The sequence below is a fragment of the Prionailurus bengalensis genome, chromosome C1, assembly GCF_016509475.1.
Source record: "Prionailurus bengalensis isolate Pbe53 chromosome C1, Fcat_Pben_1.1_paternal_pri, whole genome shotgun sequence".
In the NCBI taxonomy this organism is placed as follows: domain Eukaryota; kingdom Metazoa; phylum Chordata; class Mammalia; order Carnivora; family Felidae; genus Prionailurus; species Prionailurus bengalensis.
Window position 1 is genome coordinate 164,907,689 of NC_057345.1, and position 21,723 is coordinate 164,929,411.

The 21,723-nt window shown below is 33.7% G+C and overlaps 1 protein-coding gene across 4 annotated transcripts in view; it reads right to left on the reverse strand.

Annotated features, from left to right (window-relative positions):
- Positions 1–524: 524 nt before the first annotated feature.
- Positions 525–21,723, reverse strand: part of LNPK (lunapark, ER junction formation factor) — a 74,318-nt gene continuing 53,119 nt past the window's right edge. For 3 of the 4 annotated variants that reach the window (XM_043577106.1, XM_043577108.1, XM_043577105.1), the window contains 4 exons: positions 11,592–11,697; positions 10,238–10,308; positions 8,910–9,080; positions 525–1,545 (listed from right to left, as the gene is read on the reverse strand). In XM_043577106.1, coding sequence (XP_043433041.1) covers positions 1,310–1,545; positions 8,910–9,080; positions 10,238–10,308; positions 11,592–11,697 — 584 coding nt within the window. In that variant the 3' untranslated portion in view covers positions 525–1,309. Of the gene's footprint in view, positions 1,546–7,271; positions 7,355–8,909; positions 9,081–10,237; positions 10,309–11,591; positions 11,698–21,723 lie in introns of all 4 variants that reach the window. The other variant, XM_043577107.1, reaches the window with a different exon arrangement.

A 21,723-nucleotide genomic window follows, 5' to 3' on the forward strand; every position in this document is an offset into this window, starting at 1 on the left:
AATATTATTTTATTAAATTTTTAATAAACTATGTACAATTTAGAAATATTTCCCATATGTACCATTCCTGTAGATGCTTCCCTTTGGCATAACTTGATTTCAATTTTTTGAATAATGGAGAAGAAAGATAAAAGGAAAAGAAGATAACCAACCACATTGTATGCAAGGTATGAGAATTACCATTCTGGGTCTAATTTTTTGCCAGTTAACACATATATTAAACCCAATGAACTACTAGTAACTACCTATTCTCACAATACTTCTTTGTCTCTCAAAATAAAAAATTACAAATGGCTTAAGGTTTTCCCAAATCAGGAAACTCTAATCTCTGATTAGAACGTCTACATGTCACTATTTCTCTGAGTTTGAAAGGCAATTGGTCTGAACAGAAGCATCAAAATTTGCTCTCAGGAGAGTCTATGGATTAATTTTATTGTGAGCTCCCCTTACTAAGATTTTTCAGATAACCAAGTCATCTACCAAGACACTGTCTGAGGAAGTCTAGGTATTTAACAAAAAGAAACTGCTGCCAGATCATCTTTATTTTCCTTAACAATACACACACAAGAGCACACAATTCACTTATAATATCACCATTATTTTACAAGTATAAATAATGCTCAGAATTCAAGTACAGTCAAGTGCAGAGATATTTCCTATATGTTAATATGTAAACATAAGCTAATTATATACATCATGTGCCTTTGGCCCAGCTGCAAAATAAGAAACATCAAAAAGAAACACTGCACTTGACTGTTCAGTTGCATTCTTACTGAGAATTCGTACCAATGCCTATATAGTTATTTGTAACTTTCATACCACTTAATGTAAATGCCTAAATAGACATTTCCCCTCCTGGAAAATATCTCAAGAATTAAAATTTTATCCATTTTTGATAATGAATTATTTAAAATCTTAATTGGGTTTCATTCCTTAAAACGAACACTATTAGAACTTACGCATAACCAAAGTTCTTCCTATGTCAAAATGGGTATTATTTACAGGTCACACATAGAGAAAACAAGAATGCTATGTTTGTTTACTTTTAGAATGGAAGAAAACATCTAAAAGCTGGCTAAACAGTGTGGGTCTTTGTACACTCCAAAGGATCTTCCTTTACTGATATCCCTTGCCTTTAATTTAATACCCAGTAGCTACAATTCTGACATATTGAAATAGCTAAGTAATCTGAATTCAAATGATATCAAGCACATCCTTAGAGGGGAAAAAAAGAAAGCAGCACCTAAAAAGCAATAACTGACATCAACAAGTCTACAAATGTCCAGTGGAAGGCACGTGGAAGCATTTACTACACTGCCATCAAAGATTCTCCACTGAGTTCAGGATTCGGAATAGAATCCACTCTGGGAACTGTTGATTTGGCTTCATTCACCGAGGTCTCCTCATTCTCGGTCTCTTGTCTCTCCTCCGGGTCCTCTGTGCCACAAATGTTTTCAATCCCTTGGTTTGTCTGCTCTGTATCTGATATTTTCTCATCTGTCTGCTCTGTACTGTTATCAAGAACATCTTGTTCTTCTAAAGATTCTGAAAAGATAGAGTCAAGATTTTAGGCATATCCAAATGTTAAAACTGCTAAATAAGATAAACAAAAGATAAGCACACACATACATGAACTAAGAAACAGAAGAATGGTCCAACATTATCCTTAAAATCTTTTAAAATATGTACTTAACTCCTTGTAGCATACCCATATATGAGTTGGTATGAATGAAGGATGAAAAAAAACAATTTGGGGAAAACAAATGCATAAACACACTTTTACCCAAAGCCCTATATTTTCCTAAAATTTAGCAACTTTCACAATATTCGGGAAATTTCCTAAAGATGTATTTGAAAGTTAAATGTCCAAATAAAGCAAACTAAGTTCCAACAGATTTATGTGCCATAAGAAAACAGTACAGCAAATGAGGCCAATGTATTAACTCCCGGATCATGTTTCCTGAAAGAACTATGTCCCTGGCACCCAGGCAACCCTGTAAACAATAAGTGTGTGTGTGTGTGTGTGTGTAGGCTGTGCTATTCCCCACACTGATTTGCATCTCTATTATCCAAAGACTGGGGTGATCTGGATCTACCTTTTCCCATGAAAAGTCTCCCTTCAACCCTCTGCAAGACAAGTTCTCAGGATTTAAACCTCTGGGTCAGAATATGCTATATACCTAGAATACTAAGAGAAGGGAAGGGTCTTTGGCCCCTGTCGCCATAGTAGAAGCTAAGGGAGGCTCTTGGTTCCTACCTGAAAATTTACTCCCTTTAAACTTTCTTTTGAGTTTCATTAAACTCAAATCCCTAATAATAATTATTATTTTATTCAATAAAGTCCCTTTAATTCTTTAAAGTTTAAAAAATTAAATGCCAGTGGGGAGGGGAAGATGTCAGAAGCAGAAAGCTTTGGGCCTCTTATTTTCCAAGTCAAAAATAAAAATCTAGCTTTTGTTTTTGTAATAGTAACAAATATCCTTGCTAGGAGAAATATCGTTAAATCACATCAGCTAAACAAATAAGCAGATTTTATTATGCTCATACAAGATCCCTTACGATACACTACAAATGTTATTAATTCAAAAAATCGGAGGAAAAACCAGTTTACGTTAGTAAAAAGTTCAAGTTTAGTTCCTTTACAGTACAGGTCAGAGTCTTGCTAAATAAATAAAATTAGTTAATAGTTTTGCAAAGAAATTATGTGCTGTATGCACACAGAAATGTGGAGGTCTTACAAAGTCGTGGTTTACCATTATCAGTTTTAATAAATACAAATTATCTATATTTCACATATATAGTAATTATGTAATTACATCTATAGTAATTCACATAAAGTAATTATGTCTTTAAACATATCTTGGACTATAGTTTACAGAATTAGTTACAACCTCCTTCCCTCTTTCATATATAGAATGAAAGGCCAAAATTCCACAGTTGGGGACATCCAAGTTAATGAGGTTTTACTGTATGAAAATTCACATGATCCCCAAAAGTAGTGAGTAATGTTCACAAATCCTATTTATGTCAAATGTCACAAAAATGCTATTCTCATCTTAAAAGGAACTGAAAAATGGCATTGCTGTACCACTTGGAATCTTCCAAAACTCAAGGTAGAAAGGCAGTAGATTGTTTGAGTTTTGTTATATGAATGTTCCAGTGCATAAAGGAAAAGCAGAAAGTACATAGGAAACTCTCTAAACATGTACAGAGCATTTCTGCCACAAGGGCAAGCAAGTTCTTCAGTGGAAAACTTCAGGAGTTGCCAACCATTTGTAATTCTACCCTCTCAGAATTTATCCAGGGTAGAATTCTAAGAGTCACGGTTTTCCACAACTCTCTGGCCATTGAGAGTTCTTACTTGCCAAGAACTTTACCATTTGTTATATTTTAGAAAGCCTTCTGGAAAAAAAAACACAAAACAAAACAATAAAGCCACACAAAATGAAAAGAAAAAGCTCAGAATCCGGGACTCACCAATAAATGTGTTTAAGTGAATAGAGGCCCATGTAATTTGTCACATTGTCTGACCAACTGCCTCAGTACTGAACTTAAACAGAAGTATTCAAGTTGATTGTTTATCATCTTAAAGCTTTGTCATGTAACTATTTTCAGAAGCAGACACATCATTGGTCAAATCCAATTTAATTTAAAAAATTCTGGGGTCTTAAAGCAGATAACACAAAAAGAAGTACTACAATACTTAAATTTTTAAATGTCTATTAAGATAAATTCTAAGAAATACCATGGGCTATCATAATTAGAAAATGACATCGGGGCGCCTGGGTGGCTCAGTCAGTTAAGCAACCGACTTCAGCTCAGGTGATGATCTTGCAGTTTGTGAGTTCAAGCCCCGTGTCGGGCTCTGTGCTGACAACTCAGAGCCTGGAGCCTACTTCAGATTCTGTGTCTCCCACTCTCTCTACCCCTCCCCTGCTCACGCTCTGTGTCTCTCTGTCTCTCAAAAATAAATAAATATTAAAGAAAAAAAATTTTTAATTAAAAAAAAAAGAAAATGACATCATACACAAAGTTTGCTTGTCAATACTGTATCATATTGCAAAGAATACACAGAATACTAAAAATTGGTGAAATTATGGGTAGGGCTTGAAAATAATCAAAAAGCTATTAATGACTACTTCTCCTCTCCCAGGTTAATTTGCAGAAAAATCATTTTAAGACTAGTAATACTACAGAAAAACCAGTATGTGTCATGATGCCTATATTGCAGACATAAGTCTAAATGACATAAATATTCAATTTTTAGGTGCCAATGCCATTTTGTGAAAAGTCATCCAAATAAGATTTAAGTGAATTAGGTGTACAAGATTAACAGAGAATTACGTGTTTAATAACTAAACCACAGGGCTTTATAATAAGATCATTAAATGTATTCTAAATTTACTTTATTTCTATGGGAGAATATCATTTGCCTATTCTAATAAAAACAGCAAATTTTTTCTGCAAAGTTGTAGTTTAAAACAGCTTGGTGGTAAAAAATACATTACAAAAGATGTCAACATCTGGGCAGAAAATACTAAAACAGAAACCAGCCTTTGTGTTTACACTAATTAAACAGGCCTCTTCTCCCCTGTGCAAAACCAATTTAACACCAAAATTAAAACAAAGTTACCTGAATGACCTATGTAAGAAAATTTTAAAAATCAGTTTTGGCAAGCATAATGTTAAGAAACCAACATATCACAATCATAAAACAAAAATGACCCATGGAATTTGTTCCTTCCCCCATTCCTACCCTCTGCCCCACTCTCACCTCAGTATCTTTGAGAGAGAAGCTTTCTCTACCAAATTGTAACAATTGGCTTCCAGTTGGTTTGGGCAAAGCCTCAACTCAGCTAGATAACTCAAACTCATAAAACTGAGTATAACTGTATAACAAATACCACTGCCTCATCTATAAACCATGCACATGCAAAAACATGTAAGAACATCACCTTACTTTTAGGTTTTTATTCTAGCTCTTGAAAGAATAATTTTCTAAGAAAACTAAAGAATAGTCTAGCAAAACAAATTCATGTATTCCCTTTAGAAATATATAATTTCCACAGGGAAAAAAAACCCCACGATTCTATTTAGTTTATGCCTTTGAAAACCCTTCATATTTTAGTGGATTCATTTAGATTCTTACTTTTTATTCCTTTTACAATAACAAAAATTTGTCTTGCTAATGCATCAAACTTTTGCCTTGCCCACACATCAGTACCCACTATATGTGTAAAACTTACCCAAAGGAGAATTTGTTCAACTAGAATGAACAGTTTGTCTTTGAACTAACTCATAGGTTTTAAGCAAAGCAGTTTTTACAAGATTTTTCTGCCTTGAGGAAAATGGTCAACTTATATTAAGGAACAAAGACATGAATCTCATCTCATCTCAAAACTCAACCCAATAGTTCAATGAATAAAATCCAATTAAATAAAAACCACCTATGAGAAAATAACTCATAATAAGCAATAGAATATTGTTTAACAATAGTACTGTTATTTAGCATTGGTAAAAAAAAATCCATTAGATGAGTAAGAAATGTCATTATTAGGGAACAATGTAAAACTATTAGGTGAAGGCGTTTTAGAAAAGAGAATCAGAAGGGCATAAGATCTCTATGTCTAAAACAAACATGCAAAAACATCCTATAGGCAAATATACACCTTGAGGAAGTTGTACATAATTAAATATCAACAAAGGTACAAGCTTTTTGGATCTGATAAATACACAGAATTCAACAAAGTTTACATTATCAAATAGTTCAATTTCCTAGAGCCTCACAACAAACAACACTAAAAATAGAATTTTCTCTAGTTTAACATACCTAACAGTAACAGTATATTGCTTAAAAGAAAAAAGCAGAAATCAATTACCAAAATAAATTTCACCTTAAATGAATTTTACTATTTTTGATAATATTGATTAAAGGCCATGAGTTTTATTACTAGCAAGTTATTTCCAATTAAGTAAAAGCTATTTTTTATTAAAATAATTAGGAGCTAGACAAATACAACAGAGCAATTAGAACAACATTAACATTTTTCAAACATGCTAACCTAAAATCACTGTACTGGTACACTAACAATACAGAAATCTCTTTTTCTAATTACTATCATAGTTAACAAAAAAGAATGCCACATATCAAGTATTCTGGAAAGCACATTTTAACAAAGCAAAACTGATAAACCACTTTAATGTGGATTAGCGGAGATTCAGGTATTATTGCACCACTCATTTAGCCATAAAAGAAACCCAGTAACCTAAAAGTACTTCATTACTTTGGCATACCACATCTAGTATGCTCCTAGATAAAAAGAAAATCCATAGTCCTAACTTCTTGTGTTTCTTCAATATTCTATTACCAAAGCATCTGGACACACAATTCTAGAAAAAAATTCTAGGAATCCAAATGAGTAATTAACGGGAGAAATTTCTTCCAGGTCTCCTTCTTTGATGAAAACTTTCCAACATTTCATATGTTGTTCTAAAGAGTGATCCAAAAATTTTTCAAAAACCTTGTGTCTCATCCTAAATGCAAAATCTTCCAGTAGCAGAATCAAAACAAAACTTAATTTCAAAGTCTTATACCATAGACTGAAAAAAAAAAAAAAAGGCTGCTTCTAATGACTCAAGATTATTCATATAAATGGTTATAGAATATTTGTTGAAAGAAAAATCCAGATGGAAAAAAGTTACCTTTTAGTTCCATCTGTGAATTCAATCACCTAATCTCTGCAGTTTCTATAATTACTAAGGAGCTACTTCACTACTTTTAAAAAATATGAAAATAAAAGCAGGAAAGATTTTTTTTTTCTTTTGGACCTCAAGTTTTTACATCAAGAATGTGGAAATCAGAAATATAAGCCCTCCGTTATACTGGCTCTTGGCACCAAAAGTAGACGATTGAGATGATATGGCCTTACTTACTGTTCAATTTAAACTTAAGGGTATGCCTCCAGCAGTCACAACAAATGCAGCTTCATCTTTCATCAGAATACTACCTAGTCGTCTACTGAAGAACTGCAGCTTGGAAATGGTAACTGTGTATCACAGTGCTGAGACAGAATCTTGGAGAAAAGTTTCAATCTTCTGGAAAGCCAAAGAAGTAAAAAATTCTCATAGCCATTTCAATGAATCCAAAGAGAAGTATGAAAAAGTTACTCCTCCAAAGACCATCTCAACCAAATGGAATTGTTGCTTCAGTTTCCAGCACTACACAGCTGTCAGACCTTGCCTCAAGTTTTGTCTTCACCTATAAACATTACCTTATTAGGGCTGAGTCTGAGCCAGTTAGACTTCGTTCTGGAGATTTCAGATAGAAAATGAGACATCTGGGGTATTGCTCCTCCTAGATTTGATGAGAAGGAAAGGTATAGCTGGGTGTTGTTTGCTAACTATCCATCTCAACCCTGGGAGAAGATATAAAGCATGGGACTCATCAAGATTTTTATTTTGTTGGCTGTTTTTCCTTTTGTTTCTTTGTGTGTGTCCCAACTATTGGCTTTCAAATACTCACTTTAGCTTTCATAAGCAAGGTTACTTATTTATGGAAAGGACTTCAAATTTTCCTCTAGGCATCTTCAGTATGAAATTCCTTAGTTTTCAGTTCCAAGAGGCTGCAATAGCAAGGCAGGTGATCTGCATGCAATAATCAGCTTCAGAGCATGACTTAAGCAAAAGAAAAAATGTGATATGTTTGGAGTTGATACTGCAGACTTGGAGAAAGTGAATGTATTGATTCAGTGTTGAAAGTATACACACTTCTTGTCATGGCTATCTGTGTTCAAATTCATTCTGATGCATGTTAGTAAGCCAAAAGCCAAGCCCAAATCAACACACGTATTTTAGGTTCACTCTTCAAAGTTAAAAAAAAAAAAAAAAAGATACTCAAATTTTTATATTACCCTTCCGATATCTGAAAATTCACTGCTTTATTGTTCTCAGTTAAAGCAGTTTTTTCACTACTCAGTGTTTGTATAAAGAAGAAATCAAATATCTATAAATGAGAATTCCTAGAAATTAAAAGGATGAATACAGACTGCTAAATACACTATGTGAACTAAACTTCTAATATGGATTTTTTTTCTACATCAGGCATAGCACCAAAATATCATGGCCTGTGCCATAATTTTAGCATCTCCATGACTAGGAGCTACTTAACAAATAGCTCCCCACCTAATATTAACAAGAAACAGTTGGCAATTAATAGTCAGATCTTCCACCTCATCTTTTCCATTTGCTTATGAAACTTCCACAAGAAGTCCTAAAACAGAATTAAAGACGAATCCTAAAAACCAATGAATTCTGATAAATTCTGTTTCTCTTTTGCAAAAGGTTGTTTTACATCAAAGGCATACAGCAGCAATGTTAAATCTTGTGCACCTCAATAAATTGTTTCAAAGAAACACCAGTCCTATCAACATACTTATCCAAAGAATGCCAAGGACGACTTTCCAGTTCCAAAGTTTCTTGCTTCTGGTAACCTTACCAATTCCAATGGTAGGCACAAATCTATTTTATCAATGTTAACTACAAATTATAGCAGAATTTTACCCTTACAAGTAGTTGCATAATTCTTATAACATGCTTCACTTAAATAAATTGAAAAAATGATTCCATGAAAGTATCACTAGTCAAATCTCCCAACAGTTCCTAGATGTCACTCCATAAACAATGTTTACCCAGCTGTGGGTGGATGCTGCTTAACACAGGGTAACCTACATTTTAAAACTGAAACACATCATACCAATCACACAGGAGGGCTGAGTATCAGAGCAATAGCTGATATATGCATGCTGCAAAATCTGATAAATTAATCCATTCTTATCTAAAAGCATTATGCTTTTAATGTTAAATAGCAAACATTATTAAAAGATAAAACTTTTTAATTAACATATTCATACCTTCACTGGTCTGGTTCTCTGACGAAATCACACTTCCTGAGGGCAAGGGACCAACTGAACTTGAGCTTTCCACTGCCTGCCTCTTCTCAAAACTAAACTCTGGAAGTCTTGGAGCCTGAGGTCTAGTTTTTCTTGCAGGATTCAAGAAAAAACAGTAGGCACATCGAAAAGCTGCAGAGAATTTTTTTAAAAAATAAACAAAACCACAAACCAAAAAAAAAAAAAAAAAATTCAAGGACTAATCAGATCATTCTCAAGATTACTTTTGCAAATAGTCAAAGAACCCTTCAGAAGTTATTTATCCCTTGTGAAACTACATCTAGTTTTAATAATAATGCAAGGTGCTCTAACAAAAGCTAATTTTAAAGCATAATTTCTAATTATTATTAGAATTAGAATATTAATTTTAAAACAGAAAAGTCAGAGAAAGACAGATATATGTTTTCAGTCATATGAGGAATTTGAGAAACTTAACAGAAGACCATGGGAGAAGGGAAGGAGAAAAAAGTAGTTTCAACCAGAGAGGGAGGCAAATCATAAGAGACTCTTAAATACAGAGAACAAACTGAGGGTGGATTGGGGGGGGGGAGGTTGAGGAATACATAACGGGCATTGAAAAGAACACTTGTCAGGATGAGCACTGAGTGTTGTATGTAAGCAATGAGTCATGGGAATCTACTCCCGAAGCCAAGAGCACACTATGTACACTGTATGTTAGCTAACTTGACAATTAATTGTATTTTTAAAAATAATAAGTAAATAATAAGTAAATAAATAAATCAGAAAAGATGGTAAGTTACACAGCAGTTTATCTAATAGCAAAACAATATTAATAATGATCCAAATGTATTACAGAAATTACATTTCTAGTCACTATAATCATTAGGGATTTTAAAATCCAGAACATTGCTCACGTGCCCAAGAAACTATAGTATGTCGTATTTAAGAAACATAAGTAATTTAGTACAATAATTTTTAATAGTGGCTGCACATGAGAATCCTCTGAGGAGCTTAAAAAAAAAAGCCTGGACCCATCCCAAATCAATTAAAACAGACTCTTAGTTGGTGGGTCTTGGGCATGGTATTTTTAAAAGCTCTTCAGGTGATTCTGATGCACAATGAAGTTTGAAAAGACCTAGAAGTTGTACACTATATGAGGAAAAAACCTGCATTGTTGTTCCTGCTTTGCTCTGTGTTCTAAAATAAGGACAATATGCCTGAACAATACAAACAGAGCACCTAAAACAAAGTGACATTACATGGGACTTGGCATAGGATGAAATATTTAAGAGTAAAATATTTTAATCTAAACGCCCAATAATTCTTACCAATGTATTCAAATTCTTCTTTCAAAGCCATTCCATTATGAGAAAAACACTGCTGACATATAAGGGCATACCTACACCAAAAGGAAAAATGAACAGATCAGTTACAAATGCAGACAAAGCCCATGAAAATAGCCATCACAGCTAACTAATATTTTACACAGCTAAATATGCCATAACAGACTAAATGTTACTTAGTAAACAATAAACAATACCCTTTAACCATAACAGCCAAAATTTCAACCTTTCTAAAATATAATTTATACACAAAATGAAAAACAAACTAAGCAACAGTCAAATGAATATATCCTTACTAAGGTAACAAACATATTCAATAACAGAACACTTAAATTTCAGTACTTCCTAACATATATTTCTGAGGCTAACAGACCCAAAATCCATGGTCAGATTAGATTGGAAAAGATGGAACCCCTTAGTGATTCACAATGAATGTTATTAAAACTTCTGAAAAATAAAATAAATAAAATAAAATAAAATAAAATAAAATAAAATAAAATAAAAATAAAACTTCTGAGAAGTCTGTAGTAAAGAAATGAATTTGTTTAGTCCAGTCCAAAGGTTAACTTCCAAACATCACGATTGCTGTGTCTATCCTAGTTATACATCTTCCTCATTTCCTATTTATACATTCTCTGTTCTCTGTGTATGCACTTAACACTTGGCCCGACCAAACAACAACTTGTCTGTTCTGAATAATATACAATTATTACATTAACATTAAATTCTAGTCCTTTTATTGAAATAATATTAACCAATAACCTTGTCAAATATTCTAGTCTACTATCCTAAAGTATTTTTTAAAAGTCTATATTATGACAGTTGCTCTGCTCACATCACCCCTATCTTCCTAGAATTATTGTAAAAATCAAATAAGATAATAATTGGAAAACTATTTTGAAAACCATAGTGTCAAACATATCTAAATTGTCCTCGTTGCCATTAAAATCATTACCATCACCGACTCCCATACTGACATCTATAAAACCCCATTTCTTACAAACTACCAAGTTTTCACTATTTGTGTGCTCTTCAAGTTTAAAAGTTTCAAACAAATGATTTAATTTCTCTAAAAATAATCATAGTAGGGTCACAACAGTTTTTGTTCTCTCTATATATTTTTTTGCATTTTATCAAAACTCTTACTGAAAAACAACTGAGTATGTTCTCTTTTACAGGGGCATAAAATATTCTATTATGTTCTAAAATCAGGAAACAGGAGTCACAAAACCATAGAATGTCTAGTGTGCACGCACACACACACACACACACACACACACACCCTTTTGACCAATAAACTTCTTCATTTTCATTTACCTACCACCCTAACAAACATTACCTGTTCTGTGGACCATCACCAACTAAATATTCAACAATTCTATCCAGAGCACCTCGCTCTCGGGGGAGAATGGGTCTTGCTAAAGGTGGACCTGGAGGATGAAGACCTAGTAAAGGAACAATAAAATTTATTTATATAGTTATTTTTACATGATACATATTTAAATATTACTCATATATTTATTTATATGTATAAAATACATTTAAATTTTAATTAACTTACCAAGTACTATGCATGCTTGTCAGAACTTTTGAAAGATTTTAACAAAAATAATAGCAATTCTTATAAATCTCTTCAGAGCATTCAGGTTTTCATTAAAAATATATACTACAAAATATGTTAAATTATGTTCTATATCAAAACCGTCAACATAATCTATTAAGAAATGAAGCTACATTGGTCTCTGTATAAACTAATTTTTAAAATGCCCAGATTCTTAAAATCTTATGTAATAACAAATTAGGAGACTTCCATTTGGGGCAATAATAGAGTAAAACAGGGGTCAGATTTACCTTCCACCTAAAACAACTAAAATACTATGCAAAATATATTATGAAACAGTTGTAAGGACATTAAAAACCAGGCAAGGTAGGATAAAGATTCCTGAGAGACCAAAAGCAAGTAAGATGAACCTACAAGTGCCCCAGCTTGTTGCCTGAAGAAAATCTCTAGGCAACAGCTCAGGGAGGGTAAATCCAGCTGAAATGTATCAGTCTCCCTAAGTTTGAGAAGATAAAGTTGGAACTCTAGGAAGACCAAGGCAGCTTGGGTTTACAGGAAGAGTACTAGAGAGAAGAAAATGCACAGAGCAAGAACACCAAAGATCTACAGAGGATCCCCGAGACTATTCAACAGAGTACTGATTGGTACATGTGTATGATGAAACTGAGGACAGAGAAAGAATTGCCCCCAAATATTAAAGGTAATAGTGTTCACATGGGCCCAAAGTATAGCACGTTCTCACCAACCAGAGTGGAAACCTTCATAACTCACAGGTCACTGGGTAAGCATTCAGAGGACCTTTATATAGAGACACAAAAACATCCAGTGTTCAATAACATAAAACTTACAATGCCTGATATCAGATTAAAAATTATTAGATATGATGGGGCACCTGGGTGACTCAGTGGGTTAAGCGTCTGACTTAGGCACAGGTCATGATCTCATGGTTTGTGAGTTCAGCCCTATGGCAGGCTCTGTGCTGACAACTCAGAGACTGGGGCCTACTCCGGATTCTGTTTCTCCCTCTCCCCCACTCACGCGCTGTCTCTCTCAAAAACTAAGCATTAACCAAGAACCATAAAATACCTAGGAATAAACCTAACCAAAGATGTAAAAGATCTGTGTGCTGAAAACTATAGAGAGCTTATGAAGGAAATTGAAGAAGACACAAAGAAATGGAAAAACATTCCATGCCCATGGATTAAAAGAATAAATATTGTTAAAATGTCAATACTACCCAAAGCAATCTACACATTCAATGCAATCCCAATCAAAATTGCGCCAGCATTCTTCTTGAAGTTAGAACAAACAATCCTAAAATTTGTATGGAACCACAAAAGACTCCAAATAGCCAAAGTAATACTGAAGAAGAAAACCACGCAGGAGGCATCACAATCCCTGACTTTAGCCTCTACTACAAAGCTGTAACCATCAAGACAGCATGGTATTGGCACAAAAACAGACACATAGACCAATGGAATAGAATAGAAACCCCAGAACTAGACCCACAAACGTATGGCCAACTCATCTTTGACAAAGCAGGAAAGAACATCCAATGGAAAAAAGACAGTCTCTTTAACAAATGGTGCTGGGAGAACTGGAGAGCAACATGCAGAAGGTTGAAACTAGACCACTTTCTCACACCATTCACAAAAAGAAACTTAAAATGGATGAAAGACCTGAATGTGAGACAGAAAACCATCAAAACCCTAGAGGAGAAAACAGGAAAAAACCTCTTTGACCTCAGCCAGAGCAATTTCTTACTCAACACATCTCCAAAGGCAAGGGAATTCAAAGCAAAAATGAACTATTGGGACCTCATCAAGATAAAAAGTTTCTGCACCGCAAAGGAAACAATCAACAAAACTAAAAGGCAACCAACGAAATGGGAAAAGATATTTGCAAATGACATATTGGATAAAGGGCTAGTATCCAAAATCTATAAAGAACTCACCAAACTCCACACCTGAAAAACAAATAATCCAGTGAAGAAATGGGCAGAAAACATGAATAGACACTTTTCCAAAGAAGACATCCAGATAGCCAATAGACACATGAAAAGATGCTCAACGTCACTCATCATCAGGGAAATACAGATCAAAGCCGCACTGAGATACCACCTCGCACCAGTCAGAGTGGCTAAAATGAACATATCAGGAGACTATAGATGCTGGCCAGGATGTGGAGAAACAGGAACCCTCTTGCACTGGTGGTGGGAATGCAAACTGGTGCAGCTTCTCCGGAAAAGTGTGGAGGTTCCTCAAAAAATTAAAAATAGAACTACCCTATGACCCAGCAATAGCATTGCTAGGAATTTACCCAAGGGATACAGGAGTGCTGATGCACAGGGGCACTTGTACCCCAATGTTTATAGCAGCACTTTCAACAATAGCCAAATTATGGAAAGAGCCTAAAAGTCCATCAACTGATGAATGGATAAAGATATGGTTTATATATACAATGGAATACGACTTGACAATGAGAAAGAATGAAATCCTGCCATCTGTGGCAACGTGGATGGAACTGAAAGGTATCATGCTAAGTGAAATAAGTCAGTCAGAGAAAGACAGATAGCATATGTTTTCACTCACATGTGGATCTTGAGAAACTTAACAGAATACCATGGGGGAAGGGAAGGGGGAAAAAAAAACAGTTACAGAGAGGGAGGGAGGCAAACCATAAGAGACGCTTAAATACAGAGAACAAACTGAGGGTTGATGGGAGAGGGGGGAAATGGGGGATGGGCACTGACCCATAAATTTAATTAAGTTAAAAAAAAAGCATTAAAAAATTATTAGACATGCAAATAAGCAGGAAAATACAACCCATAATGAGAAAAATAACCAAAAATGACCTAGAAATGACAGTTTATAGAATTAGTAGACAAATACACATTATTTTAAAGCTTTGTATTTTGTTGGGTTTTTTTACATGTATTTATTTTTCAGAGACAGAGCATGAGCGGGGGAGGGGCAGAGACAGAGAGGGAGACACAGAGTTCGAAGCAGGGTCCTGACCCTGAGCTGTCAGCACAGAGCCCGACACAGGGCTCTGTGAGATCATGACCTGAGCTGAAGTTGGACGCTTAACTGACTGAGCTACTCAGGCGCCTCAGTAGACAAATATATGCTTATTATGACTCTATTCTATATGCTTGAGAATCTACAGGAAAGATTCAATGTGTTAGTAAAGAAATGGAAAAATTTAAAAGACCTAAACTGAACTTCTACAGATGAAAACTATAATGTCTAGGGTGAAAAATCTGCTGATGGGATAAATAGCACTTTGGACATCACAGGGAAAAAGAAAAAGTAAATTTGAAGATATAGCAATAGAAACCATACAAAATGAAACACAAAGAAAAGCCTATAAATTTTTTTAAATAAATCATCAGCAAGCTGCGTAATATGCATATAATTGGAGTCCATAAGAAAGGAAAGAGAAAACAGTACTGCAAAAAAAAAAAAAAAAATTTCCAAGTTTGATGAAAGCTATAAACCCACAAATCCAAGAATATTAACAAACCCTAAGCACAAGAAATAATTTTGCACCAAGGCACAGATCATCAAATTGCTTAAGACCAGTAATAAGGAGAAAACCTTTGGGGCGCCTGGGTGGCGCAGTCGGTTAAGCGTCCGACTTCAGCCAGGTCACGATCTCGCAGTCCGTGAGTTCAAGCCCCGCGTCAGGCTCTGGCTGATGGCTCAGAGCCTGGAGCCTGTTTCCGATTCTGTGTCTCCCTCTCTCTCTGCCCCTCCCCTGTTCATGCTCTGTCTCTCTCTGTCCCAAAAAAAAATAAATAAATGTTGGAAAAAAAAAATTTTTTTTTTTTAAAAAATGAGAAAATCTTAAACACTGTCATAAAAAGGTGCATTACATACAGAGAAACAGAGATAAGAATGACAGATTTCTCATCAGAAAATAAGCAAACCAAAAGATAGTAAAACAATATTTTTAAAGAAAAACTATCAATTAGAATTCCGTATTAGCAAAAACATCTTTTAAAAATGAAGGCAAAATTAAAACTTTTTCAAACATACAAAACTGAAAGAATTCATCATTTGCAGAACTGCACTGTAAACATGTTAAAAGAAGTCCTCAGGCAGAAGGAAAATGATGTCAGACAGAAAGTGGGATCTATACAAAGGAAAGAAAAATAACTAAAATGGTTACCATGCGGGTAAATATACAAAACTTTCATTATTTAAATCCCTTTAAAATATAATTGATAGCTTAAAGGAAAAATAACTTTGTGTGTGTGTGGTTTACAACATATCTAGAAGTAAAATGTATGGCAATAATAGCACAAAGTCCAGGAAAGGAGAAACCTAAGTATACTGTTGTTAGAATCTCAAATTACTTGTGAACTGGTATTATATCACTTGAAGGTGAACTGTAAGTTAAAGTATATACATATAAGATATATGTAAACCCCAAAACACCCACTAAAATAATGTCAAAAAGGGGTGCCTGGGTGGCTCAGTCGGTTAAGCGTCCGACTTCGGCTCAGGTCATGATCTCACAGTTTGTGAGTTCAAGCCCGCGTCGGGCTCTGTGCTGGCAGCTCAGAACCTGGAGCCTGCTTCAGATTCTGTGTCTCCCTCTCTCTCTGCCCCTCCCCTGCTCACACTCTGTCTCTCTCTCCTTCAAAAATAAATAAACATTGGAGTGCCTGGGTGGCTCAGTCGGTTGAGTGTCCGACTTTGGCTCAGGATCTCACAGTTCAGTTCATAAGTTCGAGCCCCGTGTCGGGTTCTGTGCTGACAGCTCAGAGCCTGGAACATGCTTCAGATTCTGTGTCTCCCTCTCTCTCTCTGCCCCTAACCCACTCTCATTCTGTCTCTGTCTCTCTCAAAAATAAATAAACATTAAAAAAAATTTTTTTAATAAAAAACAAAGACACAAATAGTTTAAAAATAAATAACAGAAACAATATATATAAATTTCCTAACACTAATCAAAAGAAATCTGGAGAAGCTGTATTAATACCATTATCAGGGATAAAAAAGGGTAATTTATAATGACAAAGGAGTCAATTTATCAAGAGAACACAATAATCCTAAACATACATATGTCATAATGCGCTTCAAAACACATGAAGCAAAAACTAACAGAAGTACAAAAAGAAATAGACAAGTATATATTTGGTATATATGTAATCTATATACGTATACATAATAGTATATATAATATATATACACAATAATATATAAAATATATGTATAACAGTATATACAACATATATACACAATATATATAATGTGTGTGTATATATATATATATATATATATATATAATAGTATTTACTTATTTATACACACAAAATAATGCAGTTGGAGATTGCAACAGCTTTCTCTCAATAACTGACAGAATAAACACAGAAATCAGTAATGACATAAAAGACTTGAACACCACTATCTGCTACCAACTTGACCTGACATTTATAGCCACTCTATTCAACAGAAACAGAATATGTATTCAAGTGAATATAAAACATTTACCAAGACAGATGATATTCTGAGACATAAAACAAGTTTCAGTACACTTAAGAAGATTCAAATACAAAGTATGTTTTCTGAACACAATAGAATTAAATTTCAAATCACCAACAGAAAGACATCAAGGAAATCTCCAAATAACAAATCTCTAAATAACATACATTTAAATAACCGAGGGTTCAAAGAAAAATCAAAATGGAATTTTGAATTGAATGAAAACGAAAAAACAACATATCAAATTTATGGTATGCAGCTAAAGCAGTACTTAGAGGATAATTTATAACACTAAACGTCTATGAAAGAGGGTAATTCTAAAATTCATGCACTCAGCTTCCGCCTTAAAAAACTAAAAGAGAAGAGCAAATGAAACCCAAGATAAACAGAATAAAGGAATAAAGAGTAAATAATAAAATAGAAAATATAAAAATAATTGAGAAAATCTAGTTGTCTTGAGAAGATCAAAACTGATAAACCTCAAGCCAGACTAATCAGAGAAAAAATTTAAAAAAAGGTAAGATAAAAAATACTATCATCAGGAATGAAAGAAATGGCATAAATCTAAATTATAAAGATATCAAAAGGATAATAAGAGTATAATGAATAGCTTTATCCCAATAAATTCAAAAGTTAAGTGAAATAGACAAATCCTTTGAAAGACCACCAAACTACCACAGCTTACTCAACAAGAAACCGGTAACTATTCAGCAGGCTAAAATTTTATTAAGAACTTTTATATCTATGTTCCTAAGGGATATTAGTCTGTAGATTTTTTTTCAACTGAATTTTTAGTTTGAAAACAAAAACAAAAAACCCTTCCACAAAGAAAACACCGGAGTCAGATGCTTCAACCTGTCAATTCTACCAAACATTTGAGGAAAAAATAATATAAACTCTCCACAAACTTGTCTGTGAAATTGAAGATGAGAGAATACTTTCTCATACTTTTGATAGCAAAATCAGACAAAGACATTATTAGAAAAAAAAAAAATACTGTTGACCAATATCCCTAAGGAAAATTAATGCAAACATTTTTAACAAACTTTTAGCAAATCAAACCCACACTATATATAAAAAATAAAACACCATGACTAAGTCGGATTTATCCCAGGGAAGCAAGATAGTCTAATATTTAAAAATCAATGTATTTCACTGTATGAACAGACATTAAATAAACTAAAACCCCATTATTAGCATCTCAAGAGATGCAGAAAAAATATATAAAATCCATTATCCATTATTGATAAAAGTCTTCAGCTACCTAGAAATAGAAGGGTACTTCCTCAACCTGATAAAAGTTATCCATATACAACAAAACAATAACAACAACAACAGAAAAAGCCCTACAGTTAAAGTCATGCTGACTGGTGAAAAAGTAACTTCTTTCCTCCTAAGATCAGCAATAAGGCAAGAATGTCTGCTTTTGCAATTTCTTTTTTTTTTTTTTTTATTTTAAGCAATCTCTATACCCAACATGGGGCTTGAACTCACAACCTCAAGATCAAGAGTCACACACTCCACCAACTGTACCAGCCAGGCACCCTGCTTTTGACACTTCTACTTAATATTGTACTAAAGGTTCTAGCTAGTGCAATAAGGTAAGAGTAAGAAACAAAAGGAATCCAGATTAGAAAAGAAGTAGAAATTACCGTTATTCACAGACAATGTAAGAGTCTATGTAGAAAATACTATAGAATCTATTTAAAAACTAATAAAACTAATAAGTTTAACAAGATTACAGGATACAAGACCAAAATACAAAAATTAATTGCATATATATACATATATATATATGTATGTATATGTTAGCAATGAACAACTAGAGATACCAAAACAAAGCCATTTACATTAGGATCAAAAGTTGGAAACAATTACATATACATTTAACCAAAAAAACATACAAAACCTACATACTAAACACTACAAATCATTGCTGAGAAAAACTGAAGATCTAAACAAGAGAGAGACATACTGTGTTCATGTAATAAACTAGGCAATATCAGAAGAGACAAATGGAGAATAGAGAGTAAAAGAATAACCTAGTTTTGGGGGGGCTTTTTCGTTATTTTTATTTTTATTTGAGAGAGAGCACACGCAAGCAGGGTACAGAAGCAGGGAGAGAATCTTAAGTAGGCTCCATGCTCAGCACAGAGCATGATGTGGAGCTCAATCCCACGACACTGGGATCATGACCTGAGCCAAAATCAAGAGTCGGATGCTCAACCAACTAAGCCACCTAGGCGCCCCAATAACCTAGTTTTAATTAGTGATTTACATCACATAAACACATCAACAACAAAAATGAAGAGTTATGAACTGTAACTCCACAAACTTTGAATACTGAAAGAAAACTGTTTGTAGGAGATACTCTGAACTGAGAGACAACACAGAAGGCAGCACTAAGAAGAAAGTGAGAGAATAAAATAAGTGACGTTTGCCTTTGTAAAGCAAGGCAGGACGAACACAAAAATAAGATGGGCAGCAATGAAGGTTTACATGAAGACCTCACAGAAGACTTTGCAACAAAATGAGACGTTGCTGGAATAAGCCTTGCAATACAAGGATACAAGGTTTTCAAAATGATTCTGACAAAAACCAAAGTTTAAGAGTAACAATACTATATTAATATTTTAAAGGATAATAAAAGAGATTTGCTTTGTAAATCACCACAAGCCTAAAGGCTGTTGCCATCTAAAAAAGGGCAAATGATGTCAAAATTGTAGCAATTAACAAATGAAATTTAAGTTGTAGAATAAGTTCTTAATATAACAAATCAAGAACATTTTTTCAGATTTCATCAGATATTAGTTTACTTGTATTAACATTCAATTGTTATCATCAAAAAGTAAACCTGGATGCAAACACTTAGATAATGCACACTCATTATCAAGTTTTCAACTAGACTAAGTATGCCAAATTATATCTTGAAAGCCTTCAAGTCAAATTACCTTTTGCTGGAATATTTTACTTCTACATGTTTAAAATGAAAATGTCCATAAAGGAATCTGGATACATAAAACAACAGATTTCATAAAAAATATCTTAAATGCTGTGCATACTGATAACTTTTAAAATAACACATCTTCACATTTATGCTGTTATGGATAACGGTAATTAATACAAACATCAAAAGCAATCATTGTAGGAATACTGGTCATTTTTACACAGGCTGGCAAATTATCAAGTACCTGCTGGTTATTAATTTTCAAACATATGGGAGCCCTGTGGTAATACACATTAGATTGATTCTCTTCCACAAATATGGCATAATGAAAAAATGAATTATTAATCTTCTCTATAAAAAATCATTTAACTCATTCATATTTTTGGCAATGTACAACTTAAATACTCTTCTACATGGAAAACAAATCAAGAACATTAGTAAAATATGCTTTATTTACATGATCGTGAAATTTAGGCCATTTCCCCTCTATAACCCTATTCTTATACATGCAATACAGTTTTTATTACTTTATACAGGTTTCTCCCTCTCTCTCTCTCTCTCAAAATAAATAAATACACTTTTATTTCCTTAAAACTAATTAGATACACAAATGTATATAATTCATGCATTCTCAGACAAGAAAAAGTTCTTTCATAACTTTTCAGTAACTAAGAACTTTACAAATCATGTGTATTTCAAATCAATCAGATAATAACAGAAAGATAAATAATTTTCAATCAACTTAATTTTTCTAAATTTCACAAAATACATGGCTGCCTTAAGTGACATCATTATATGTCAAATTTGAAAGTATTTTTTCAGTAACTACTTTAAAGTTATGACTTATATACATTTAATTTGCAGCCAGCTTTCTTAATTTGTTTATAAATTAACAGTTTTCTAAAATCGTATGCTCCTTTTTTTTTTTTAACGCAAAGCAGGAAAAAACTCTACTGTCATAGCAACATTTAGATTGCTTTTATTACATAAGTGCCCTGTATACTTGATATCAACTACTCACTAGCCTCAAAATCATTATAAATTATAGGTTAGTAATTACTCATGAAATAACAAACTCATCTAAATTAGAATTAAATATCCTAAAATAAGATAAATAGGGGCCCTGGGTAGCTCACTCAGTTAAATGTCCAACTCCTAATTTCAGCTCAGGTCATGATCTCACGGTTTAGACTGAGCCCCAAATCCAGCTCTGTGCTGACAGCATGGAGACTGCTTGAGATCCTCTCCCTCCCTCTCTCTGCCCCGTGTGTGTATGCACTCTCTCTCTCTCTCTCTCTCTCTCTCTCTCTCTCTCTCAAAATAAATAAACTTTAATAAGTAAATAAAGACAAGATAAATCATTTACTACCATATTCAAGAATCTGACACGGCAATTTATATAAAATAATGTGATCTCCTGAAGCAGTAGATTTCCATGCACCATCACATTCCAAAAGAAATAATAATCAGG